Below are 17,500 nucleotides of genomic sequence, written 5' to 3'. Positions count from 1 at the left end.
TATTATTATTATTATTATTATCATTATTATTATTATTATTACCGTTATTATCATCATCATCACTATGATCATCAGTATTATTTATTCATTTTATAAATGTATCTATTCTATTTATTTTTGCAGTGCCGTACGGAACCCAATTATATCAGTCAGTGCCACGTTGTTCTTTCACGCTAATGAGACGTATTCGTGTGTCGCTCATAAAAATGTTGAACTAACTCACCCGACATTCGCTGACAGGAATCCTTGTGTAGGTAGCACCCTGTCAAGGACACACACATACACACACAGACACGCCCGGTAGCTCAGTGGTTAGAGCGCTGGCTTCACAAGCCAGAGGACCGGGGTTCGATTCCTCGGCCGGGTGGAGATATTTGAGTGTGTCTCCTTTCACGTGTAGCCCCTGTTCACCTAGCAGTGAGTAGGTACGGGATGTAAATCGAGGAGTTGTGACCTTGTTGTCCCGGTGTGTGGTGTGTGCCTGGTCTTCAGGCCTATCCGAAGATCGGAAATAATGAGTTCTGAGCTCGTTCCGTAGGGTAATGTCTGGCTGTCTCGTCAGAGACTGCAGCAGATCAAACAGTGAATTACACACACACACACACACACACACACACCGCGTAGTGTAGTGGTTAGCACGCTCGACTCACAATCGAGAAGGTCCGGGTTCTAGTCCCGGAAAGCGGCGAGGCAAATGGGCAAACCTCTTAATGTGTAGCCCCTGTTCACCTAGCAGTAAAATATGTACGAGATGTAACTCGAGGGGTTGTGGCCTCGCTTTCCCGGTGTGTGGAATGTGTGTTGTGGTCTCAGTCCTACCCGAAGATCGGTCTATGAGCTCTGAGCTCGCTCCGTAATGGGGAAGGCTGGCTGGGTGACCAACAGACGACCGAGGTGAATTACACACACACACACACACACACACACACACACACACACCGCGTAGTGTAATGGTTAGCACGCTCGACCCACAATCGAAAGGGTCTGGATTCGAGTCCCAGTAAGCTGCGAGGCAAATGGGCAAGCCTCTTAATGTGTGGCCCTGTTCACCTAGCAGTAAATAGGTACGGGATGTAACTCGAGGGGTTGTAGCCTCGCTTTCCCGGTATGTGTTGTGTGTTGATGTGGTCTCAGTCCTACCCGAAGATCGGTCTATGAGCTCTGAGCTCGCTCCGTAATGAAGAAGACCGGCTGGGTGACCAGCAGGCGACCGAGGTAAATTACACACTGAAGAGGCAGTCAGCCAAACCTGCCGAGACATCTTCACTTGTGACTTAAAAAGATGTCACGAAAAACGAAAGATGAAAGCACCAACCGCTTCCTTCATTTTACCCTTTACCCTTCCAAGAGCACGACCTTTTCTGTGGACAGCAGGTGAGATCCGCCACAACCTCTCCCCTGTCAGGTGTTGTGTAAGCAAGGGTCATGGGGGAAAACGAAAGAAAACCGGCAAGAGCGATACACTCGTAAGACCTGAAGAAGCGGGTTTTTTTTTCTTTTTTTTTTCTTTTTTTTTCCTTTTTGTGTCAAAGAAATACTGGTGACGGTGGTGGTGGTGGTGGAAGTGGAGGCAGCAAGAGGAATCTACCAGCCACGGGGTGATCGGGATCGAGTGTACGTATATACTGCAAGACTGCAATGGGGTCGGTGCTCTTCTTCAGTGGCCACATGCATGCGCCAGAGCCCCACACAGCCCCACGGCACTGCAGGTAGGAGGGAAGCTGTCTCGACCAGTATAGGTTATGATTTTTATGTAACTCCCTGGCGGACACTTATCAGAAAAAGAAGGGAAACTGTGACCGCGTGAGGGAAAAGTCTTGTTCTCTCTTACTTTCGGACTATTTGATGGGGGTTAGCGTTTCTCGATCAGACGAAGTGTTGCTAGCGGGTCAGATACCTTGGGAGCATTGGCCGAGCAACGCGACACATCTATCAGCAAGGCAGCTAGCCAAGTCATTGACCCCTGCTTGTCTCGTCATTGCTGTGGAATTTTTGTGTCTCATTATGATTTTTACCTCCATTCTTATATCTCATTTTCACTACTACTACTACTACTACTACTACTACTACTACTACTACTACTACTACTACTACTACTACTACTACTACTACTACTACTACTACTACGTTAACCAGTCAGCCATTCAGTCAAGTTGATCAAAGTTGATTCTCTCAGTCATACAGTAGTTAAAGTTTAGTCAGTCGATCAGTCAAAGTCAAGTCATTCATTCAGTTAAGTAGTTTATCAGTCAGTCAGCCAGCCAGTTAGTCAAGGTCAGGTCACTCAATCATCTAGTCAGTCAGTAAGTTAATGTCAAGTCAGTCAATCAGTCATTTAATCAAAGTTAAGTCATCCAGTCAGCTAGTCAAGAAGTCATCGGCTATTCAGTCAAAGGACCTGTTGTTTCATCTTAAAAATCTTGTAAACATTACCAGTGGCGCTGATTGACGAGTGGAGAATATAATATGAACATTAAATAAGGGAAGCTGCAAGAATTCATCGCGTCTATATACACGTGGCAGTCCATGTAGTACTATAAAGCATGTGTATGTACTGCCACCTATCATCTTTATCCATAAATTTGTTTAATTCTTTAAAATCCTGTTGACTCGCCACTAACAACTTGATTACTAAGTCTTATAGGAGTGAATCTCATGATGCACTCAAAGATCACTATCATTATTATTACATCAAACTCGAATTCATTCTCTCTCTCTCTCTCTCTCTCTCTCTCTCTCTCTCTCTCTCTCTCTCTCTCTCTCTCTCTCTCTCTCTCTCTCTCTCTCTCTCTCTCTCTCTCTCTCTCTTATAAACTCCCCTAACCTAACTAAATATAATCTGCCTTGCCTTGACTTAACCTAATATAACCTGTCGTATCCAAACTCTACCTTCACCTAACATGACCGTATTGTTACCCATCCCAGCTTAATTAAATCTATTGTGTAACCTAACCTACCTTAACCTAATCTGTTCCAACCTTATCTCACCTAATCTAATATAATTTAGTCTGTCTAACTTAAACCTAACCTAACCTAATCTAATCTAATGAAATTAACCTAACCTACACTCACTTGACCTTACTTACCTTATTATAAACTAACATAACTTACTTGATCTTATTCTATTAATGGAAGTCCTGATATGAATCATTAGCTTATGGGTTATAACACACGAGTATACATATCTGTCTATTAATCAATCCATCAATCTATCTGTTTATCTGTACCTCAACACGTGGATGACCCCTTGCGCCGCGTTACTATACTTCAGCCACCACCCGCACTGTTACCTGTCTAGCCGATGTCCTTGGAGTACAGTAGGCACTTTTCCGTCAGTAATAAAATTTGGGCTTCCAGTTAGCTCGTATTTAGCTGCCTAGCCTTACTGAGAGTAATAAACCAGTTGCGCATAAGAATGATGATAGTAATAGAGATTTGGAAATATTAGTAATAATGGTCATAATATTACGAAAATAAATAGTGGAAAAATTATGAAAATAAAGGAGTAAGCAAAGTAGAACTTATGAAAAGGAATAAGAAAACAACTTGAAGTAAGACGAAAAGAGAAGGTAAAAGAGAGGAATTGACAAGTGTACATAAGAGAGTGATAGAGGAAAGACAAGAAACGATGGAAATGGAGAGAAGGTAATATAGGGCGTTCCGTAAGGTGAAGTACTTCATACTTTGGGATTTGATAGTTCATGCAATTCCAAGTCGAAAACTGCTGTGTGCACACTTGCTGTGTTTTGCTTTGTTTTGAGAGAAATTAACAGGAGTCGTGTGTAGCGGAACTTGGGGTCTTCCTCCCTCCTCCCTTCTTTCCGACTCACCAGGCACTCCATTGGTACTCGAATAGTACCAAGTGGCATTAAGTGATAATTATTTGTGTACAATGTATCCAGTCAGAACTTTACAAGGAACAGTTAACAAAAGACAAAATAAAATTTTCGCATCTGTAAGTGGAAAAAATTGTACAGGTAACATCAATACAGTTGTCATTAAGTGCTACTTTTTAAACATACATGACACCTCACTGCAGCTGTCATCACCCGTCACCCAAGAGATAAGCCTCGCCAATCAGCTGAGTGTTCAAGTGTGTCTTTGCTAGGGTGAATATAGCCTTTACATTTAGTAACATCGAGTAATCGGTCATGACATTCATGACATGATATTCATTCTGTGATGGAAATGCAGCTCAGGACAGTACCGTCCGGATACGAAGCCCTACCAGTAAAAGAATATGTCGTGCTCCGAGCTGTTGCACGACGTTGCACAAATTGTCTAGCTACTGGCTATAAATAGTCAAAGGTTTTTTCTATCTTTAATTAACAAAACTAATATCTATACATAAGGTGTTCGATACGGCGCCGACAAGTAACAATCACAACTCTTTCTGTTGCCTTCTCCACTGCAATTATTACAATTTCTCTTATAAACATCCTTAAGAACTGCATTAATCTCGTAGATATTCTCGCATCAAAACGGATTTCACTTCAAACATCATCCACAATATCTTCATAACGTATTACAACATCTGAACCCGGTGCTTTATTTCTCCGTAAATCTCATACGTAGTACGTACAATATTACCCCTTTTTCCCAGCTACCCGTATATAAGGATGACCTTTACTTGGTACATGAATGCAAGCAACCACATGACGTACCACCAAATATATTACCATACACATATAATTACCAGACTCCGTTCAACAAAATGACAACGTAACACCACCGAAATATAATGACAAATATTGATATCTCCACACAAGTGACTTCCCTCAAATAATCTCTTTCTCTTGGTACCCATACATGGAACCACGTTAACTTCGTACACAATTACACACTAGTAAATATGTTATGTAACTTATTCGTCAGAGCAACACACATGCACATACGTAGGTAGCCGTATACAAATTCCCTTACTCATAGATGAAAACGCAAGTATATAACGACGTCATTATGAACCAAAGTACAACCACATAAACCATAATAAACTAATACCACATAATACCTAAACCTCCTATCATGCTTCTTCCTCCATTCTAATTTACCTCAAAGACTGCATTGCAACTTATAAGCTCCACTTACTGGTTATATATGAAGTACAAAACGCCGCCCTCAGCTATGCAGCCGAGGGTGGCCCGCTTAGAGCCGCGGTTGTCCTCTCTGCTTCCTCTCTCTCTCTCTCTGCCTCAAACCTCTACAATTTCCCTTCAGGAACTTATGGGGGCGTGTCTTGACCCACACAACACGCCCCTCAGAATGTACCATTCACCAATCAAGTACAAGCTCAAATGAACTCCACGTGTGGTACGAACAACATCCAAGACGACAACACTACCACCGGATGTTTACATTACCTTTTGACCCTCCTGCCCTTCCTAATCTCTTTTATGGCTGGATACGGTTACACACCGCATACTGGCGAACTAGCATACTTCCATATATCTTTATTTCTTGTTTCTTATATTTTTCATATTTCACTTATGATGTGCGCATCTGACAAATACATACACGTAAAGGGACAAAATTGAAGGAACAAAACACAATTTGACATCACTTAGAAAGATTGGTATTATCTAATGAGACACTGCAGGATTAGCGAGAACACCGGCTCGTCATGAAGCGGGTGAATTACTATGTTTGTTTAAAAAGTAGCACTGACAACCAATGAATTGCTGTTACCTTACATTTTCTTCATTGACACTTAAAAAAAAAGCAATTTGCAAAAGGTTTCCTGTAAGGATTCGACTATGCATACATTGCACACACACACACACACACACACACACACACACACACACACACACATACACAAACACACACACACACACACACACACACACACACACACACACACACACACACACACACACACACACACACACACACACACACACACACACACACACACACACACACACACACACACACACACACACACACACACAAGACATCCTGACTCCAGAAAGACACTTTAATGGGTTATTTGCTTCAACATATAAGACACTAATAAATATCAGGATATCGTTCATTTACATGGATAAGAGTATGATGAAAAGATCATAACCACTATGATATGATCTGGACTAGAATATGTAGCAGTGGTGTGGTCACCATACAGGCAGAGGGACATCAAGAAACTAGAAAGAATCCAAAGGACTGCTACAAAGATGGTGGCAGAAATAAAAGATCTTCCCTATGAAGAAAGACTGAAGGAAATGGAACTACCAACTTTGAAGGATAGACGGGAAAGAGAAGATCTAATAACGATGTATAAGTTAGTAAACCGTATGGAAAAAATAGATAGACAAGACCCTGGTATCACTGACGGAGGATGGAGATAGATGAACAAGAGGACACTCTAAGATCATGAAAAGTCAGTGTTTGAGGGGCATTAAAAAGTAGTTTTTCACATAGGACGGTGGACATCTGAGACAGATTGAGTGAAGAGATTGTAGCAGCAGAAACTGTGCACAAGTTTAAGGAAGAGTTGGAAAAAAATAGATATGGAAGCAGGTCACTATGACCTGTAATATACAACTAGATAAATACACGCACGCGCGCGCACACACACACACACACACACACACACACACACACACACACACACACACACACACACACACACACACACACACACACACACACACATCTTTTAATTCCACCGAGCATCACCGAGGTACGTAGAAAGGCAAGGAGGAGAGTTAGGGGCGGAGGAGGCCCATCTCAAGGCGAACAGCTTCCGCTACATACGACTTTTACATTAATTTCTCGCAAAATAAAGCAAAACATTGCGTATATTCATAAGAGTATTTTCGACCTAGAATTACTTCAGAAATCGAATCCCAAAGTGTGTATGTACTTTTAAGGACACTGTATGTTAAGTGTCTAGCATTTTACATACCACTGAGGTCAATCTATAATTCCATAGTTAAGAGTTTATCAAAATTTACTTTTCGGTAATCACGGACCTTTCTTTGTTTTGGTTGAAGTCGCTAACTAATAAGTTCATTGTAAAGGTGATTGCACGGTGATCGCTATTAGTAAACTTGCCAATATTTTGACTTCTTACTGATTCGTCTTTCGTACAAGCATAAGATGGATCACGTAGTTTCATGCAAAGTAATTAAATCATTTTTTTTTTATTATAGATCCTGTCCGTGGTGTGAGGGAAGTGGTTCGCTCTACCTCATCACCAGTAAATTTGAGTCACCAAGAATTATGGCATCGTGTGTGTCACTTAACTCACTAATTTGATCGTAAATGTCGCGATCGATTTGGAGTAGTTTGGCTGGAGGTCTGCATATCAGAACTGTTGGTAGCTTTGTTCCGTAGTTACTTTTTAATAATGTGAATAGAACACCAACATTTGTAATAAGGAATATTCATAACAGAACAACAATAAGAACTACATATTCCTTTTACCTCTTCTACTTCTACTTCTACTTCTGCTTCTAGTTCTACTTTTACTTCTACAACAACAACAACAACAGCAGCAACTACTACTACTACTACTACTACTACTACTACTACTACTACTACTGCTGCTACTGCTACTGCTACTGCTACTACTACTGCTACTACTGCTGCTGCTGCTGCTGCTGCTGCTGCTGCTGCTGCTGCTGCTACTACTACTACTACTACTGCTGCTGCTGCTGCTGCTGCTGCTGCTGCTGCTACTGCTACTACTACTGCTGCTGCTGCTGCTGCTGCTGCTGCTGCTGCTGCTGCTGCTGCTACTACTACTACTACTACTACTACTACTACTTGCACCACCACCACCACCACCACCACCACAACAGCAGCACATCTCACCTGTATTTAGAGCGTTCTGCATTCCACTGCCCATGTTCCTAGCAGCTGTACTTTGTGGTTGGTAGGGCTGCTGTGTCATGCCCTTTGACATTAGATTCCAACACTCCTGTCGGGGCTAGAAAGGGTCAAACATTAGTCAAGTAGATCGACAGACTCTCCTCTTCCTCCATGTGTCCCTCTTTCAGTCTCTTTTTATATCTCTGTGTATGTCTATCTACTTCATTTGTCTGTCTGTCTGTCTGTCTGTCTGTCTGTCTGTCTGTCTGTCTGTCTGTCTGTCTGTCTGTCTGTCTGTCTCTCTCTCTCTCTCTCTCTCTCTCTCTCTCTCTCTCTCTCTCTCTCTCTCTCTCTCTCTCTCTCTCTCTCTCTCTCTCTCTCTCTCTCTCTCTCTCTCTCTCTCTCTCTCTCTCTCTCTCTCTCTCTCTCTCTCTCTCTCTCTCTCTCTGTGTGTGTGTGTGTGTGTGTGTGTGTGTGTGTGTGTGTGTGTGTGTGTGTGTGTGTGTGTGTGTGTGAGTGTATGTCTGTCTATCTATATATGTTTCGTTTGTGTTATTGTTTGTTATCGTCTTTCTCTGCTTCTGGTTGTCCTTTTCTGCGCCCTCCCCCTACTCCTCCCCCTTTGTCTCAAATATCTTGTCAAAGAAACAATGCATCATCACTCCAACCAATGGGAACGGAGGAGTAAAAGTGCTGTAGTGTTTTTAATACATCCTATTATTAGTGCGTCGTTATTTGACAATCAGAACTCCCTGTTGGCCGGTCCAAGGTTACGTACGATAAGGATGCTTGCGCTCTGCTTTCTTATACTTTCCATTTCTTTTGTATTGATACATGCAAGATCACCAGCAAGGTACAAAAAGTGTGCATACAAGTTTCCTTAATCTTTTTCCCTGATGCATAAATGTTTAGTCTGGTCACGTACGACGTTTTTAGACGCTTATTAGAAGGGACGAATTAAATAAACTTACTGTTGCATGTGATCGTTGTGGGACTGTGTACCGTGATGGCACGAGTTCTATCATGAGCCACGGTGGTTACGTGATGAGATTGGTAGTGCTTTCTCTTCAACCCGAGCTAAGGATTTGCCACAAGCTGACATGTCTGCCTTAATGACTTGTGCATGTGATCGTAAGGAAATAAGTTGCAAAACAACTATAAGGCCCACACGTGGCAGAACCTACTCTCTCTCTCTCTCTCTCTCTCTCTCTCTCTCTCTCTCTCTCTCTCTCTCTCTCTCTCTCGTGTGCATGTGAGTGATTCCATGCAAACTTTTTACTTATTTCTTTTCATTTATTTATTTATTTCTTCATCTATTTATTTATGCATTCACTTTTTTTGTTTATTAATTTATTTATGGGTGTGAATGGTAACAAAGGACGGCCATAGTAATCAGGTTTTCATGGAGCAGCGATCCTATCTTTTTCAGACACGTGTATCTTGCTTGCTTTTTGTGCATCTCCGGCATCACTACCACTACGAGCAGCGTGACCTTAAGACTAGCAGACCATTGTATGTGGGAGCTGGGCTGGTTGGTGTGCCTGGAGGGATGCCACTTCCTTGCTTCGTGTTTATGGCAAGATTCACCCGCGTCCCTCTTGTGGCTGGTCAGTAAAATTGCCATTAACTCTTCGCACTCTTCGCTTTATAGTTCTGTTTTGCTGGAGCCCTGAACGTCACTTATCTCGCAGGCATGCCTAATGGGGAGGGATCGGCGATGTCACGTATAATTTATTGAGTCGTAAAGTGCGGTGCGTTAGTTAAACGAAACAATATAAAAGTAATTTGGGTTTTTATTCTCACTCAGGTTGGGCGTGTAAACCAGACTGGTTATTCTGTTTTGAACTGGAGAGAGAGAGAGAGAGAGAGAGAGAGAGAGAGAGAGAGAGAGAGAGAGAGAGAGAGAGAGAGAGAGAGAGAGAGAGTCACGGGGCACGTCTCCGTCCCGCAACACCTGTAGAGACTTGGGACCAAAGTTACACCATATCCTGAAACACTTCTGACTACATCTTTTCTACTTTCAGAAATCATTTTGACATGTACTAGAGCGTAGTACATGTCAAACGTTTTTTTTTTTTCAGTTCTAGTGACTAGTTGACAGTATTTCTGCATTACTAACATCAGAAACATTCTTGTGAATCCCGCTCACCATCTGTTTGGCCTTTAAAAATAGTCGTGGTGAGAGAGCAAAGCGTTTCTGAATATGGGTCTTGGCGCCACGCACGCCATCACAGGTAAAAAGGTGGGCTGGTCAGTGCCATTGCCGCCGCCCCTTAATTGGCGAGTGCAGGTGTGTCGTAATTTATTTGAAAGCTAAAAGAAAGCATACATTCCTGACGAATTGTTCTGTCATCCGTATGTTTTCTTTGTGAAATTTCATATTTGTAAATTTCTTTCTCTCTTTTCGTCACGATGAATATGTAGTGTTAGAAATATAGCTGTTGTTCTATTAGGCAAATATAAATGTAATTAATTCAGAAAATGATGCTAATGCAGGTTTTGTTAATCTTGAACGCTGAAATGCAGCAATACTTGTTACACAAATGAACGAGAAGTAGTTACATTTGGATTTGTATTAATTTGTTTGATTACATGTATTGTTGTGGAGGAATGCATGGTAGTGTAGCGTAGCGTTTACATCAGGTAGTCAGGCAGATTCCGTGACGATGTGCGAAGCTTCCACATTCTGTCTAAGAATCTTGACTATAAAGTTGCATTTCTGTCAGATAAAGATAAAATAGCCACACAATAATTGGTAACAGTATAGTTGTACCGACAAATTCTTAATGAAGGTATGTTTACATACTTTTGCATCAATGTTGAATGTTTTCGTGTAACAATACAAATGTAATTATTCCGGTATTATGTAAAGCTAATAAAGCACATATGTAATCAGACATTAAGGGGTAATTAAATAATCTATAACGAGCCTCCATTCCGGGAACGACATCTGTTTGTGTATTTTTAAGTATTATAATTTGACGTGTTATTGTTGTTATTCTCCCCAAACAAAAGTAACTGTGGTGATGCCATACACATACATGTGTACGAAAGGAAGATGAAGAACGCCTCAGCAGCAGTGTCACATTTGATGGTTGCAATGTTTCACAGGAAACAAGGACTGCAGCTCTCTTCTGATACAACCGAAGACAAAGACAGGAACCTTAAGTCAACACGTCACTTCTTTCCTATAGGAGAGCTGGTGGTAGCGACAATGAGGTGGATGGATATAGGCCATTGTAACAACATGTGATTGACTACGGATGTAATTTCTTACTGTCATCGTAAAACCTACAGACCCGGAAACAGGGAAATTAACCGTCTGTTCATCATCTATTGAGTAACATGTAAAACAGGTGAAGTCTTATGAGAAGGAAGCTTAATTGTATGATAATGTAGATGCTGATGATGAAACACTGCATCATGGGCTTCCGTCAGATCACTGAAAGTTTAGGTGAGATAGGATACGAGACATGCACTGCAGCTTTCTTTCTTCACAGTGACCCAGTTCTGGAGTCTCTAGTTCCCCGAAATCATTATGTAAACATGATGAATTATGCGAAATTGGGGCAAGGGATATAATCTTTTTTCTTTCTTCCTGTTCTTTCTTAGCTTTTGTTTATCGTTTGCTTAAGACTTGGTTGTCCTCCTAATGAAGCCATGCGCGCGCTCGCCCAAGTGCGCGCGCACACACACACACACACACACACACACACACACACACACACACACACACGGAGAGAGAGAGAGAGAGAGAGAGAGAGAGAGAGAGAGAGAGAGAGAGAGAGAGTCTTTAAAACGTAAAAGCTAGAGAAAAAGGAAAATAAAAAAAAACTATCAACTGATTTTGCACCTGCTTTTGTTTAACCTGACAGCAAAGAAGGATCAGTCATCCTCATCAAATTCTAACAAAACTGTTATAATGAGAACCTGATAGATCTTTTGACGTCTGCTCTGCTATCCTTTCTCGAAAAAGAAAACAAAACAATCCCTAATCAAATGTAGTAGTGTTTGTCTGATAATGGTTATGCATTGACAAGATAAAGGAGTGATAGATTAGATTCACATCCTAATGCTGATGTATTCCAGAATCCTAAGTGTTGTTTTCAAAGGCCAGTTCTCAAGTGTCTTTTCCCGCTGATGATGCAAAACTTTTCGTTGAGGTATCACTTGGCTCACTTGAAAAAATTCCCATTTTCTTCAACTAGAGCTGTTGCACCAAAATTGAGATGAGATCCTGCAAAGCTTTAGATTACAAAGCGTAGACTTGACTGAATGTAAGGAACGTGGGTGAAGGTTTTCTTTTTTCTTTTTACTAGATAGTAAAAAAAAAAAAAAAAAATTAGGAGGCTGTATTACATTGCTATATTTTTTTCTTACTGCAAATATACGAAAGCTTGCATTCGTGAACGTTCCCACAAAGATGATTAGCCATGTTCCCATGGTAGTTTTTCTTAATGATAATGAAGAATTCTCGTTAAACTATCACTGTAATCCTGGAAACACTCTTGAAAATCCCAATACTTCCCTCTTGCTTGTTGAAAGTAGCAGAGATAAGAAGCTAAGAATACGTAGCATACTATCACTGCGTTTGCCTTTTTCTTCCTCAGTGTTAAATTCACAATCTGAATCTCAAGTTTTCAAACCGCTGTTAACAATCTCAATCTCCAATCCGTTGTTAACCTTTTTACGTAAGAACATCAACATGAAGCACAGTTGAATTCAGTGCATCGTGTTACTTGCCTATTAATCGCGAATCAGTTTCTTAAAGCATTTTATTGTCTCATCTCCACTACGTTTCAATAGATTGGTGGAAGTTATGGTTTTCAAGAATGTTTTAATGTTATGCTTATACAGTGGCTGGTCTTCAGGACAGTACAAGGCAAATCACTTTCTTTCATCATTGTACGTAATCTGACCATATTTAAAATGTTTCTTCAAGCAATTCAAGTAACAAGTTTCCAAGGGTATTGATATGTTATGCCTTCACAAAGGCTAGTCTTTAGGAGAATGCAAGAGAATTATCTATGATATTTCGTTACTGTAGTCTAATCGTAAATAAATGTCTTGTGTTTCAAGTGTTTCTAATAACATTTTTTTAAAGTATTTTCATATAATTTTTACACAAAAGCTGGTCTTTAGGTCAGTGCAAGACAGTTGACTATTTGTTCATTGTAATCTGATCATGAATAAATGTTTCAAGTCTTGTAAATGGTAGCTTAACAAGGATGATTATTTGTAGGAGAGACTGTCTAGAATTCCCTTTGGCTGGTGATATAATTCTTACCGAAGCCCATGGCGTTTCGAATTCCGTCCCTATACCGAAGCCCATGGCGTTTCGAATTCCGTCCCTAAATGTTCGGCACTCCTGAGCCTCGTGTATCGTGTGGTGTTGCGTACTGTGGATGCATAAATCACTCACCTAAGCACTCTGCTATCTGTTTGCTTGATAACGAATAATTGGTTCTGTGCTTGCCCTGGCGACTACAATCTTTCTTGGCCTCAACCGACACCTTGATGTGTATTCCTGCTGACACATCTGTTGCCTCTCCTTTGTTTGCGTGGGGTGGGAGGGGCTGCGGGGGTGCCTTACCTGTTGCTCAGAGACATTGATTTTCATGTTTTCTCTTTATCTTTTTATTTTTATTTGTTTTTCTAGCTGATACCTTTTTTTTTGTAAAATTTTTCTATTTATTTATTTATTTTGTCGGGGAAAGGCGATACTTTGCTAGTTTTTAAGGTTTACTGTCATCATCATCATCATCATCATCATCATCATCATCATCATCATTACCATCACCACTGCCACCTCTACTACGACCACCGCCATGTTCACAACCACCACCACCACCACCACCACCACCCTTTTTTCCCTTCCTGCCGCTAGCACCAGCACCATCACCACCCTTGCTTACAAACACGTGCTGCAACAGCCAACAAAGAAACTCACTATCAAAGGCACACATGGCTTGCACCTGCACCTCATAATGCTGCGTCCCGTCCCTCTTTACCTTCCTTCCTCATGGGACAGCATTCTCAAACACTTCAAGGTCTTATCTCACTCTCAGCAGGGTCTAGTGAAAGTTATTGAAGCTTTCAATGCTGTTTTTATGGTTCCTCAGACTAAACAAGGATTCTACATCAACAGTGCGTAAGAAAACGTGCTTGAGGACCGACTATTCATCTGTGTGGCTTTTGTAAATAGATCTGATGGGAGAACAAAGCATTTCAAAGGACAGACAGCCGCCTTCGAGAATAAACTGGAGTGAATGGAAGTTGCGAATTCAAGACGAGTGGCGGGAGTGGAGGGGGAAGAGGATCATAACTTACTTGCCAAATTAAGAGGAGAATGCCTTCCTGATAAGCATGGACACATCCCACCACTCCCTTCAAGCCCCTAAATATATTTCTATTGCCTCCCTCCTATCTCCCTACCCTGCGAAGTCACCACCAACGTATCGTTACAAACACATACAAACACGCTCCCCGCCACGGTCATTACCTAACCTTTTCACCACCACCACCTTTCCCCACTCCCTACATAAGAAGCGAAAGAGTGACACATACTTTTTTTTTGCAGCCATCCGCCTTAGTGGTGTGTTTATTGCTATTTTTGTACCCAAGAAATAGCCCACAGTTGCCCTCGTCAGCTTAATTAACTCCACGTGTGTGGGTAAGCTCTGTGTATCTTGGAATGATGCTGCAGCGTCTCTCTGGGGATTGCAAAGCTCTGAATTCGAATTCTGCTTTCATTCATGTGTCTTTTGTTCACCTCATAGGAATTTGCAGGCTTTCATGCTCCCTTAAGCACCTTTACGTGTGTTCCCTTGTGGCAGCAAAGACCATGTTCTGAAACAGTTTGCCCACACCTCCACAACTTTCAAAAGACTAGTTGAAAGTGCACGGGTTTTCAGCGCTGTTTTTTTTTTATGGTTATAGCGGCAGATCAACAATATTTCTATATTTTCAATAGGAAAGTAACCGTGACTAATCCTCTCTGTGGCATCTGAAAACAAACGCGTTGAGAGAACAAAACGTGTCAGAATACGGTCCAAGTAGCACGGCGGGCAGTAGTGGAAGCTTCGTAAAGGGAATGTGTAGTACTCGTAAATGCTGAACACGCGCCGCTCCGGGGGTCTACAAAACTAGTGATACAACCCACAACACTTAAAAAGAGGAAAAATCATGGTTGTTTTTCTCAAATATCTTTCTTTAACTTCGTAAAGTTACGCACATTTGTATTTTCTTTTACTTTGCATTTCCTTCTAGATTAACTAACATTTGTATCTCTTCATACTGTGTATCTATTTCTTTGCCCTTGTATGCAAAAGCAGAAAAAACAACAACTGTATACTCACTTTATAGGACGGCTTCAGATACTTATCTGTGGCAGGCTCGCGTCTCACAGCGCTGGTCATTCTGCACTGAACAGGACAACCCTGCTCTGGCTCTAGCTCAGCCGCCTGTGTTGCCCTTTGCCACTTACACGTAATTGATTGCAGTGTCGATACCTAGTAAGACATTGCCGCACAACTACACCTGTCAGATTTATACTTTGTTACTTCTCGGTGATAACCTAACCTGGAGAAGATCCAGCATTTTTCTGAATTTCCTCATTAAGTTAGCCTTTCTCTTCATCGCCAAATATCCTCGAACTATTCCATAAGCTTCAAAAGGATGCGATATCGATGCTTCTTTAACTTTCAACTTTCAATTTCTGCAAATAATCCGAACATACACTTTTCTAATTTGGTAAGCTGACCTGATGCTGAGTGGTCCATGTCAGTCTAAGCCTTTGTTATGTCAGTCTTCGTCTTTGTTATGTCAGGCTTTGTGTTTACTATATCAGCTTTCATCTTTGTTGTTCTACTTCCTTACTTATAGATTACATAGTTTCCTTTCTCTTACCAGTAGCACACAGATCCATCCATGTTTCGGCGTCTCAGTCTCACCTCAATACGTCGAAACCTACCATATAGTCTCATCGGGATCAATAAGTATCTAATTGCTTGCTTTTTGCATTCCTCTGTACAGCGCACGTGTTCACGAGAGACAACAATGACATCATCATTATATTGCCCTCTTGCAACCACTTTAAAGAGCTGAATGTTTACGAGAGCATTTACGCTGTATTACCTTATCAGTAACGTTATACACAATTCAAAACTACACTGTTAATAATTACGATATTTTCCTCGCGTCACATGATAACAGAGCACCAATAAGCGTGCGAAGCGTGGCTCCTGGTGCTGTAGTGGCGAGGCTAGCACTTGTAGCACCGTCAAGCCACGGGTGAGGGTCTGCCCACCGCCTACCTCTGAGGGGCTGCGGCGCGCGCGCGTGGATTGCTTTCCTGTGTTCTGGAATTACTGCACAAGATACCGCGATACGGGTAATTGTAATAGGCACACACGTCAGAGAGAGAGAGAGAGAGAGAGAGAGAGAGAGAGAGAGAGAGAGCTTCACTCCAAGGTAAAGAAAATCTTCATTTACTCTCCTTACAAAATAATATCTTTCCTTTACACACGCACACCTTGTCATGCAAACAAACAAAAAAGCAATAATAGTTTGCCTGAATACAGACGTCCAACACGAGATTCACAGTTATGCGTGTTAAAATCACTAACTTGTCTAAAGGCCACCAAGAACTGCCGCACGGGACGGGATCAAAGGAATCTAGCGGTGAAGTGGAGAGGAGAGGTAACGGGAAGCCTTTACATACATATCGACGGAAATGAGCGAGCAGATCAGAGCAGCGGTGACCGATCGATACGTTTGTCTTTGAAGGACGCCACTTCCTTCTTACACTCTTATGTATATCCTGCTCCTAACGTAACATACACTTGTACCTTCTCAACCTTTTAGTTTCCCACGCTTCCGAGTATCCTTCACAACCAAGGCACAGTCACGGCGTCAAGCACCACCTCTGCCCCTTTCGTGTGTCGTAATTAGTGAACGGGATGGTACTGATGGTATTGATGACTCAACGAATTTGTTTACGGCATTCAAACTCAAGTGATAGATAGCCTTGGTGTTGATGATAATTGTGTGATACTCGTGGATTTATGTCCCTTCCCGGCCTTGCTTATACATGAAATCATTAGTGTCTTAAAAAATATGATAAAAAATAGTCACGAATTAAAAGATAAGTATAAAACCGTGGTACATTTTGTGTGACTCCGTGGGTGGTGGTAAATCCTGCTTTATTTAAAGGAATAATCTCTAAGTTTTGTTTCATGATTTCCTTTCCTCCGTTCCTGCTTCAGTGCTGTGCTGCTCTAGGCGTTGTTCTACACACACACACACACACACACACACACACACACACACACACACACACACACACACACACACACACACACACACACACACACACACAGTTCTCTTTTTCCTGTCTTTGTTTAGCCTGAACGAGACTGTAACGTGTTTTTTCCCACTATTTCTTCAACAAAGAAAACTCTCTCTCTCTCTCTCTCTCTCTCTCTCTCTCTCTCTCTCTCTCTCTCTCTTGTTTGCGTTTACCGGACGCTAATGGTGAAATAAGGGATCACAACATCTGGTCTATGCAGGAATGCACCTTACCCACACAAAGAAGGACTTATTGAAGACACGTGTAGGAGTAGAGACCCGAGCGGGGACTTGCCTTTATGGAGGAGGATAATGTGCAGGGGCGCTGAGGGCGAGG

At 41.7% G+C, this 17,500-nt stretch overlaps 1 protein-coding gene across 3 annotated transcripts in view; it reads right to left on the bottom strand.

Moving 5' to 3' along the window:
* The window catches only part of LOC123505216, a 133,619-nt gene that overhangs the window by 32,857 nt on the left and 83,262 nt on the right, over window positions 1-17,500 (bottom strand). The window contains exon 3 of one of the 3 annotated variants that reach the window (XM_045256393.1): window positions 7,819-7,933. The exons of the other annotated variants lie outside the window; for them this stretch is intronic. Within the exon in view, the coding sequence (XP_045112328.1) occupies window positions 7,819-7,909 (91 nt within the window). The 5' untranslated portion in view covers window positions 7,910-7,933. The remainder of the gene's footprint in view (window positions 1-7,818; window positions 7,934-17,500) is intronic. 3 annotated transcript variants of the gene reach the window in all.

This window comes from Portunus trituberculatus, chromosome 17, assembly GCF_017591435.1.
Source record: "Portunus trituberculatus isolate SZX2019 chromosome 17, ASM1759143v1, whole genome shotgun sequence".
In the NCBI taxonomy this organism is placed as follows: Eukaryota; Metazoa; Arthropoda; class Malacostraca; order Decapoda; family Portunidae; genus Portunus; species Portunus trituberculatus.
The sequence above is the reverse complement of the archived record's forward strand: the minus strand, read 5'-3'. Positions and strand labels throughout refer to the sequence as shown.